Below are 11,104 nucleotides of genomic sequence, written 5' to 3' on the forward strand. Positions count from 1 at the left end.
AACAACAAATTGGTCAGGACCAACTCCTTGGCACTGAGCAACAAAACTGACTTACTCTCTATCAGTTTCATAGCTCTCTGCTGCCCCCTCCTGACGGATAGCTGGCACTGTTTGGGTAACTTGATTCTCTTGATTTCAGATATCTTTTCTTCCTTAAAAAGACTCTTCTCCCTCAAGGTCAGTTTGAACCTCAATGTCAAATTCACCAGCTGCTCCTCGGAAACCTTATACAGGGTAGCTATGAGTCAGAACTGACTCGATGGCACTTAACAACAACAACAACTGGGTATGCACTGTGGGTTAATGTGCTGCACTGCAAGGTCAGTTTGAACCCTAAAGTTGGTCATTCAAGTCACTAACCGCTCTTTGGAAACCCTACACAGGATTGCTATGAGTCAGAACTGAATCGATGGCACTTAACAACAACAACGAACAACCAGGCTGGAGTGCTGGTATAGCATTCTGGATAAGCACTGGGTCAGTTTGAACTGCAAGGCTGATGGTTCAAACCCACCAGTTGCTCCTCAGAAACACTATCCAGGGTCATTAGGAGACCCAACCAAGTCGAGGACACTTAACAAAACCAGCGCAATCGGGCTGAAGCACCCTGATCTCCCTACAGTTCCTTGCCTGGCATTGTACCCTGAGGGTAGCTGTGGTTGTTAGGTGTTAGCAAGTCAGTTCCAGTTCAGAGCAACCCTGTCTACAGCAGAAGAAACTAGTACCCGCTGTTGTACCATCCGCACAATTGTTAACTTTTGAACCCATTGCTACTGCCCACTGTATCAATCCATCTTCTTCCAGGGCCTTCCTCTTTTTCCTTCTTCCCTGACCCTGGTACATTCACATGCATCTGAGGCCATTGAAAATACCATGGCTTGGATCAGGTGCGCCTTAGTCCTCAAACTGGTACCTTTGCTCTTGTACACATGTGCAAAGGTCTTGTGCAAGAGATTGGCCTAATGCAATACAGAGTTTGATGTCTTGCTATTTCCTCCTCCTAACAACAACAACAAACATGTCCTTGCCCACACCATGCCTATCTGCCAAAACCATGCCCAACTAAATGGCACACATGCAACCTCTCCGTGTTCCTTCACAGTGCTCATCTGACCTGCTAACCCTCCGAGAGCACCTGCCTCAACCCTCTAGCAGCACGTTCTTCCCTCCACTGCAGACAGCTTGGAATTTCAACTCCTGCCACTTACCATTAGATGAAGACTATGCTAAACTCTATGCACACCTTAATTCCCTCTTCACAAAGCAACACCGAACACATGAAACTTGCCATCTCTACCCTACCCCAAGGTGCATTCTCTCATGTAGTCTCTCATCTGACCACTGGAAAAACCTCCTAACTGTTCTCCCCAGTCCACTCGGGGTTCACCTCCAATTGATTCGCCATACTGAGAGCAAAGTGCACTTGTTTTTGTTGTTAGGTGCCATCAAGTCTATTCCAACCCACAGTGGCCCTGTGCAGGGTTTATAAGGAGCAGTTGGTTAGCTTGAACTACCGACCTTGCAGTTCAAGTGACTTTGCAGTCTGACACATTAGCCCACAGCACCACACCAGGGCTCCTAAAGTGGCCTTAAGGAGGGAAGAAAGCTTGATTGTGGCATCTTCCATCTCCTCACGTTTTCCAACGGCTTTTCCCCACATTAGCACAGATTGTAAAGTCCAAGTCCTGCCAAGGTCCTCCAGACTCCTGACATCTCCGCCCACCTCCACAGTGTCATTTGACACCACACTCGGTCCCCAATCTCTGAGCCTTCCTTCAGTGCAGCAGGGATTTTCCTCAGGTTAAGCACTCTGACCCTTCCCCACAGTACACTCTTAGTGCCTCAGTGCAATCATCACCTCCCAAGAAAACCTTTTCCTTCCCTGACCTCCCTTTCTAGGCCTGATCTGTCGCTTCGTACTCACAGCAGTCCCTATGGATCATTTTAACAGAGTCTCACCAAGTTGTCAAATGTTATCTATAGTCATTTGAATAAGGTCAGTCCTACAAGACTAAGTTCCATGAGGGCTGGAGAGGTACCTGCTTTTCTTCCCCACTGCATTGCCAGTTACCAGCAAAATGCCACACACAGCACAGATATATAAATGAATAAACAATTTAATTTAAGGAGCCACACTAAGTGGAATCTCTGCCAAAGTGTCAAAAGATATGTATTTAATCTACTAAATTTAATGTGTTGTCGCTATTAAGTGCCATCAAGCTGGTTCCCATCCATAGCAACCTTCTATAGGATTTCTGAGGAGCAGCTGGTGAGCTTGAACCGCCGACCTTGCGGTTCAAACTGACTTTGCAGTCCAGTGTATTAACCTACAGCGCCACACCAGGTCTCCTTATACTAATTCCCTTTCTAACACTCATATGTAGTTCATTCAATTAGATAGACACATACAGGTAGATTGAGACAGCTAGATTGAGACAGACAGAAGCAGACAGACAGGAAGAATTTCTTTTGAAACACACAGAGCAAGCAAGGAGCCAGGATGCTTTTCGTGATCCTTACCTTCGGTGCTCATATCTGGTGTTGGCATCCAGATGTAGACCAAGCCTTCTTCCCTATACAGCTTAATCATAGTGTCTGGAGTCATGGGTTCTGCGTAGCGGTTACAGCCTGAGCAGTTCTGTATAATATCCCATTCAGTCTGGAAATTCATTACAGCTGTAATCCCCAATTCGTGTTTCAGTTTGATGGTTACATGCTCCAGTTGGCGAGGACAGCTACCCAGCCAGATATTTGGTAGAATTCTAATAAGAATATATGAAGTCAGAGATTATTATGCTGTTCTGATTTGAGGTCCAAGGTGCTTCATCAAGCATGTAGTATTAAAAGTCATTTAACCTTTAAAGGCAATATATGAAGATAAACTTTTGGGGGAAAAAACACAATTTTATGATAAAAAGAAAAAGAAGATTGTTGTTGCTATTCTATTATTGTTAATGTTAAGTGCCATCAAGTTGGTTTCTACTCATAGAGACCCTCTCTGTACCAGGTTTCTAAGGGGCAGCTGGTGAATTTGAACCACCAACCTTGTGGTTCAAACTGACCTTGTTGCCAAGTGCTTATCCTATAGTGCCACACCAGGACTCCAGAAAACAAATAATCCAATTAACTGGAATGTTAGGCAATAGGCATTAGCCAAATCTAGTACTAGACTAAAATAAGCCCACCAAATTGAACTTATGCCCTGAGTGCATCCAAAGTTCAATATACCAAACCCATCAATACATTTTGAATATTAACAAAATTAAGACGAAATCTCATAACTATATCAATACATGCTAGAAAACATTTGCTAAAATTCAAGAGTCATTCCTGTTTCAGGACTCTTAAGTAGAATTTTTGAATAATAAGAAAACTTTAACATGCTAATGACCAGGAAGGAACAAACAAAGAACACTTTGCTGTTTTTTAATTTTTATTGTGAATCGATGAAAGTTTACAGGGCAGATCATCAGTTTTACATTCAACAAATCATAAACTTTGTTTCATTACAATGATTATAATCCTCTCCATATGCCATCAGTTAACAGTATTTGTCTCTATTCATTTTAGCTTTCTTTTTTAAAAAAACACTCAGGCATATATAATTATTTAAACCACCAAAGGGCACATTCTGCAAGCCTGCCCTCCTGGCTGCCAGCTCTCAGTTCCTCTCTTCCCATGAATCTCGAATCCTCAGCTGCTCGCTCTCTCCATTTCCCCATCTCTGCCTCCGTCTCTTGTATCTCTGCTTCTCCAGATAGGGTCCCACATTCCGCTTGTGCTCGTCTCCCTTGATGGTCCTAGGGTCCTCTGCTTCTGGACTGTAAGGTTAACTACTCCCCTGCTTTGGTTACAAAACTACCTTTACAATTGTGACAGTCGCAATTAGTCATAATAACAATTACTCACTATTGAATCATACGAATCTAATCCCCATCTCTTTTTACCAGACCCATCTCGTGCTGGTGGTGGTAGTGATGGTGTGTCGTGGAGTCAGTTCCAACTCATAACAACCCTGCATAGGGTTTCCAAGGCTGTAAATCTTTATGGGAGCAGAAAGCCTCATCTTTCTCCTGTGGACCAGCTGGTAGTTTCAAACTGCTGACCATGAGCTCAGCAGTCCGAATCATAACCACTATGCTACCAGAGCTTCTAGACCCACCTAGACAGGATGAAAACTATTCAGTGGGAACTCTATCTAAACCTACACACTCTTAAACTAAACTTCCTCTTGAAACCTTGTAAGCCAGTTGTAGACCAGTCACTCTGTACCTTTATTGCCCCTCATTTCAGGTAGCTAATGTCTAAGTTTCCCATCCCTATCTACCCTGTATACAGAGGGGATAGCACTGATACTTCATATAAAAACTCCTCTCTCAATTGATATCTTGAGTTACTACCTCCATGAGTATAGGTCAAGTTCATCAAATTTTAACTATTTACCCTCATCTCCTTTATCAAAAATTGTTTTTTTTTAAATCGTCCTCTAACACTTTTTTTAATAAAATAAAAAACACAATTACTTCCAATAATACCCAATATTGCTTTATTGCTTTCATCTAAAATTATAGGTAAGAAGAAGAAATAGTACAACTACTGATAAAAGAGAGAACTTTATCATTATTTTACAGTTATGATTTTATATCTATAAATCACTAAAACTGGGCTCCATCCCCCAAGTTTCTGATTAAGTAGGTCTGATTTAGGAGTCCAAGAATTTTTGTTGATGACAAGTTCCAAGATGATATTGAAACTGTTGATCCAAGGGCCAAAACTTGAGAAATACTCTACTGAGATTCAACTACAATAGCTGTACAAATTATTACAAGTATTAAGAGATTAAGGGGTTGGGTGAAATATGAATATCTACAAACAAAACAGCTTTTCTTTATATTAACTATAACCAGGCAGAAAGGGAATGAAAATATTCATTCAAGAATTACCACACGGGGGGACTTCCAGAAAGATGGCAGACTAGGCAGACGCACTACACAGATCCTTTACAATAAAGATACAAGAGGCCAAATATAATAGACACAGATGAAAATTCTGGCACCCTGAACTTCAGAGAGAGGGTAGAGAGGTGGATGGAGTGGTTTCTAGGAAGAGAGGCCACGCAGGGACAGGGAGAGAGGGAGTCTTGTGTATGGCTGGCCAGACACAGCTCAATTATCTTGTGAGCAACTTTGGCACTGGAAGGAGGCCTGGCAGAGCAGATTTACATGGACAACAGGAAAAGTGTGATTTCTTCTTTTTTTCCCACCCTCCCCTAGTGACCTGGGGTGTGGCCAGCGCCCATGCTCATCTATCCCTACTGCAGACCCTGCTCTCTGGAAGTTTGCAGCCATGTGGTTGGGAGCCATGCCCGTGTGAGGCAGGGGTCAGATACACTGCTTTGGTGTGTGATTTTGGTGTCTGGCTTCAGATGGGCTCAGCTCCAGACCTACCAAACCTGCAGAACCACCAGACGAGCATTTGATCAGTCATGCTGCTCCCATGTCTCTGTGGTCATCACAGGCCTACCAAACCTACAGAATCACCAGACCAGCATTTGATCAATCATGTTGCTCCCATGTCTCTGTGGTCATCACAGACACTGAAACCAGAGCCATCAACGGCTCCCATGAGCTCCTTCCAGATTGAGTGAACTGAGCATAGCTGACACTGAGGTCAATAGGAACTCCATCTACGGCCAGGATATTTGTTGTCACATCCCTTCCACAACTATCTTGTGAGGTCCTTTTGCAGGAGTCTACCAGATTTTACTCCTCTCTGGGTCCAACAAATGCACTGTTCATTTTCACAAATACAACAACCCCACAATACCACAGAGACAACAGACAATTTTAGCTCACACTAAGAAACAAGAGAAAATGGCTCAAACAAATGATCAAGACGCAGAAAGAGAAAACATTTCTGAGGGAAAAAAAGATAATAAAACTAACTGAAAAAGAATTCAAAAGAATAACAGTCCCTCTCTTTCCATGAGTCCAGAGTCCTCCACTACTCCCTCTCTCCATGTCTCCATCACTGCCTCCGTCTCTGATGCCACTGCCTCTCTGGATAGGGTCCTGCATTCAGCTTGTGCTCTTCTCCCTTGATGGTCTTAGGATGCTCTGTTTCTCGACTGTAAGATTAACTACTCCCCCCTTTTTTGTTACAAAACTTATACCTTTACAGTTGTGACAGTTGCAATTAGTCATGATAACAATGATTCACTATTGAATCATAAGAATCTTATTCCCATCTCTTCACCAGACCCATCTAGACAAGATGAAAACTATTCAATGGGGACTCTATCTTCCCCCACACACTCTTACACTAAACTCCCTCTTGATACCTTGTAAATCAGTCACTTCGTGCCTTTATTGCCCCCTCATTTTAGGTAGCCAATGTCTAAATTGCCTGTCCCTATCTACTCTGTACACATAAGGGATAGCATTGATACTTGATGTGAAGACTCCTTCCCTCTCAGTTGGTATTTTGGGCTACTACCTCCATAAATATAGGTCAAGTTCATCAAATTGTAGCAATTTACCCTAGTTTCCTTTATCCAAAAAAATTTTTTTTAATCTTCCTCTGGTCGAATTCTGATTATCAAGCCATCGAGACTAGGTCAAATGGGTACTATCTGCAAGTTTGGGTGTTCTTGGGCATCTCCCCTCACTTCATATCAGCTGGATGCTTCATTCTCAGCTCTAGCCCTCCATAGTCATGTCCTTGTCCATGGGCTCAAGTGTCCCCAGGTCTCACCACAGTTTGGATCAACCAGTCCTTCCTCTTCTCTCTCTCATCTCCAGATCAGTGGGAGTCTATGGAACATGGTTGAACTCAGCACATTTCTTCATTGCTGCCTTTCTCCCTCTTCCACTCACCAGTAGACCAATGTGGTCACCAGCAAACTTACATGCAAATCAGGATTTCTTTAAAGGTGAAAAGTTTTTGGCATGTGAAACTTGTGGAATAAAAGTCCTCTGTACAGGTTGTTCTAATGCATGACACAGTGAAATTCAAAGGTATCATAATGGAACAACATTTGCAGTAATTCATGCCACAAACCTTTAAGAGGTATATTTTATGACTAATTCATTATCAATCTTGAGTTATAACAAAGATTTCTGGCAGCTCTGCTACTGATTATTTGGAAAGGTCAAAAAGTAACCACTGTACCTAATTCAACACTGAGCAAAAATTCCCAAATCTTTGCATTCAAATCAAATTGGAAGCTTTTGAGAATATATCTTTTACCAAGATCCACCCCAGAGCTACTCATCAAGTGTGGTGAGGTCTATGATCCTGCATTGCTGTTTTCATGTGTTTAGTTTATTTTAGAAATTCACAAGAAGATTACATATGCAACCAGATCTAAGAATCTCAAATCTGTTTGATCCCAATAAACATGTATAACAGGCGTCTGGTTTACAGGCCCTTACAATAGCAATAAAAAACATGCAGGTGAGGAGACATGTATTTGATCACTTCTACATATGCACATAAAAAGTTAAATCCCTATCTTTCTCTAAAAATAATTTCAAGACGATCCTGGTATCGTAAAGAAACAGAAGCATTAGGAGGTGGGACAAGATGGCAGACTAGGCAGAAAGGTTGTGTAGACTCTATGCAGCAGATATGGAAAATCAGAGGAGACAGATGCAGAGGACAGTCCCGAACACTGAACTCCAGAGGAAGGGATAGGAAAGTGGATTGAGTGCTTACTGGGAGAGAGAGTTGAATAGATCTGACAAGAGAGGAGGTGACTGATGAGCAAAGACAGCCAACAGGGCCTGCTGCAGCCATCTTGAGAGTTCATGAATGACTTTAGTGATAAGAAATTTAAAGGTCAATTGGTGGAGCCACATACCACTTACTGGCAGAAAGAGAGACATTAACTTTCATTTTTTGCTGTGTGCACAGGAGTTTTTGGTTACCCTTCTTCTTGCCTCACCCAACAGGAGACAGAAACTGTGGTCATACAGCCAAGCCACAGCCTTACCCTCTATGGCCCCACTAGTTGGGCAAGAGCCAATACCAGCCCCTATGCACCAGAGCAGCCACTACAACTAACATCCGTTAACGCCACTCTGAATTGAACTGTACAAACAGCAAACAGAGAAGTACATTTCCTGATCACACCCACCAGGAGGCAAATGGTGAGTGCCTAAGAATACACCAACATACATTCATCAGTTTAATACAAATACAACACTGCAAACCACAAGGTCAGCAGTTCATATCCACCAGAAATCCTACACAGGGTGATTATGAGTCAGAACTTACTCAACTATACTTAATAATAGCAACAAACCATGCCTAGAAAAGCAGAAGAAAATTTCTGTTCACATGAAGAAACAAGACAGAGTAGCTCAAATAAACCCAGAGATATAGCTAGAAAATGCTTTGAGGAAGAAGAGAGACTGGACCTATCTGAAAAAAGAGTTCAAGAGAATGGTATTTTGGTACATCCATACAATTGACAGAAAGGTTGAGGAAAACAAAAAGGAATTCAGAAAAGCACTACAGGAACAATCAAACAAAATAGATGAAGTTTGGAAACAATACAAAACCTGAAAACAAAAATCCAGAATATCAATGCTAAGATATCAGACATGGACACTACACTGAAAGGGCAACAGAGTAGACTTGAATCAAGGGAAGCCAGAATTAGTGAGCTTCAAGGAAAATCTTTCAATACTAGTAAGATGGAAGAACAAACAGCAATAAGAATTTTTAAAAGTCTGAAGAAAGCCGAAGATTCATTCATGTGGGACAATTGGAGTCGTTTTAAGCTAAACCTGCTGGCCATCTCTGCAGCCTGAGGTTCCTACATGGAACTTTGCACATCCACTTTTGGTGAAGGGATTTTGTACTCACAATTATCTGACTAACTCCTTGTCCTTTTAATCTAGGAAATAAATGTTGAGGGTTTTTGAAAAAAAAAAATTTTTTTTTTTAAATAATTTCAAGACTAACCTAATTCCTGGATAGAGAGTGGATCATGGGGAACTACATTATAAAAGAGGGGGTCACAGTATAGACTTCCAGGTCCCTGGTTTTAATGCATACTAAGTATATTCTAAAAAGTGAAAAGAAAATTGATTTCTGAGTCACAACCAATATTTAGTACAGTTGTATCCATGCAAAATAATATAGTTTCACAGAGATATTTTATTAACTTGGGTTTTGACTATTTACACTGTGATTCAACAAAGACTGGATTTAAATAAAACTCCATCCTAGCAGCACTACAATTTACCTAATGATGTGGCAAAAGAAATGGAAGAATGACATTCTGGAACATTACTTTCTTGGGCTGCAAATCGAAAACAATTTAATTCACCCATGTAAATCTGGATTTGTGGGCCCAGGTAATCACATCACAATACTCCACCCTTTGTTCCACCTGTCAGAAACAGTTCATGAAGTACAGCTGCCTGTCAAAGGAGGCCATCCATCTGGGAAAATAATGAGTGCCCCAGGCAGAATGAGCTTAGGAGCATGTGCTAAAAACACTGCAGTGTATTGGGGGAAAGCGGAGAGACGGGATATATTAAGAAACAAGTCTACTGTATCAGAAGTTCCATCACTAATAGCCATGAGAAATGGCAGAATGACCCTTTTTTTCAGGTGAAAATTAGCATTATTTCTCATCCATAGAAGAAAAGGGAGTCCTGGTGGGGTGCTGTAGGATAAGTACTGGATTGAGGACCACAAGGTCAGCAGTTCAAACCCACCAGCTGCTCCTTAGAAACACTATGAGTTGAAACCAACTGGTCAGCACTTAACAACAACAATAGATGGGGAAAAGATGAGGAGATTCACAGGTATGATGAATTCAATGGATGCATATAGGCTTTTGTTCATTTCTTGTCACACCAACACACCACAATTAGCACCCTCTCCCCAGCCATATAAACACAGCAGCCTTATAAACACAGACAGAAGAAATGGGTTTTCTGAGACTCTTTGCAGAACCCAGCTAAGAATTGAAGAGCAAAAGAAAAAAAAGAAATTAGTACATTTCCTAAATTCATTAATGGTACTGCATTTACCTTATTTAATATCTTATAGTCAATTCAATGTGAAATTTAAGTGTGATATGACTTTTAAACAACGTTTCTTCTTTTAAATGTATACCAGTCCTGTAGCTTCAATATCATTAGTGGGAAAGGAAAAAAAATATTAAAATCATTCTCCAGTAAGCACAAGCTTCATTAGCACATACAAGTCCTTCTGCTGAAAATTTGTCCTCTGGTGTCAAGTGTTAAGTTATAAACACCAAATTTTCTACCCCCTAAGGATGCTTGTACAAGCTCCAGTTAAGGTTGAATAATTGCTCAAAGACAATTCCCAAGTTGAAGAGGGATACTAATTAACTTCTTTATTACAAAATAGTTTTATTATAGTTTTCTATGGGTCATATACTGTATATAAAGCACATTCAAATTTTTATAAGTGCTACGAGAGTCTTAACATAGTGGTTACAAATTGAGCTGTGAATCGCAAGGTCAGCAGTTCGAAACTAGCTGTCCCTTGGGAGAAAGATGAAGCTTTCTGCTCCCATAAAGATTTGTAGCTTTGGGAATCCTATACCGGGAGTCGCTGTGAGTCAGAGCCAACTCAGTGACACTCAGCAGTAGCAGCAGTATTAACCAGGCAAAGGCTCAATAACAAAATAAAATGTCTAATTACAGAAAATGTGAAAGTGTCTTTAAACTTCTTTCTCGATTTCCCAGTGAAGAATCTTCCGGAAGCCAAATAAATAGCTGTACTTACATAATGACCTTCCTCTTTTCTCTTTATTTGTAGTGCTCGTTGGTGCCTTGTTGTTGTTGTTGTCAGGTGCCATTGAGTCGGAACCGACTCATAGTGACCCCACGCACAGCAGAACTAAACAATGTCCGATCCTGGGCCAACCTCACTAGCGCTGCCACACTTGAGTCCATCAATGATGCCACCTGGCCAATCCATCGCGTTAGAGGTCTTCCTCTTTTTCTTTGACCCTCCATCTTACCCAGCATGACACCCTTCTCCAACGATTGTTTCCTCCGGACAATATGTCCAAAGTATGAGAGGTGAAGTTTAGCCATCCTGGCCTCCAAGGAGC

At 41.4% G+C, this 11,104-nt stretch overlaps 1 protein-coding gene across 1 annotated transcript in view; it reads right to left on the minus strand.

The window, feature by feature from the left end:
- The window catches only part of EPM2A (epilepsy, progressive myoclonus type 2A, Lafora disease (laforin)), a 185,633-nt gene that overhangs the window by 12,875 nt on the left and 161,654 nt on the right, over window positions 1–11,104 (minus strand). The window contains exon 3 of the mRNA XM_006872072.1: window positions 2,521–2,762. Coding sequence (XP_006872134.1) covers window positions 2,521–2,762 — 242 coding nt within the window. The remainder of the gene's footprint in view (window positions 1–2,520; window positions 2,763–11,104) is intronic.

Source organism: Chrysochloris asiatica, unplaced genomic scaffold, assembly GCF_000296735.1.
Source record: "Chrysochloris asiatica unplaced genomic scaffold, ChrAsi1.0 scaffold00182, whole genome shotgun sequence".
NCBI classification, from domain to species: Eukaryota; Metazoa; Chordata; class Mammalia; order Afrosoricida; family Chrysochloridae; genus Chrysochloris; species Chrysochloris asiatica.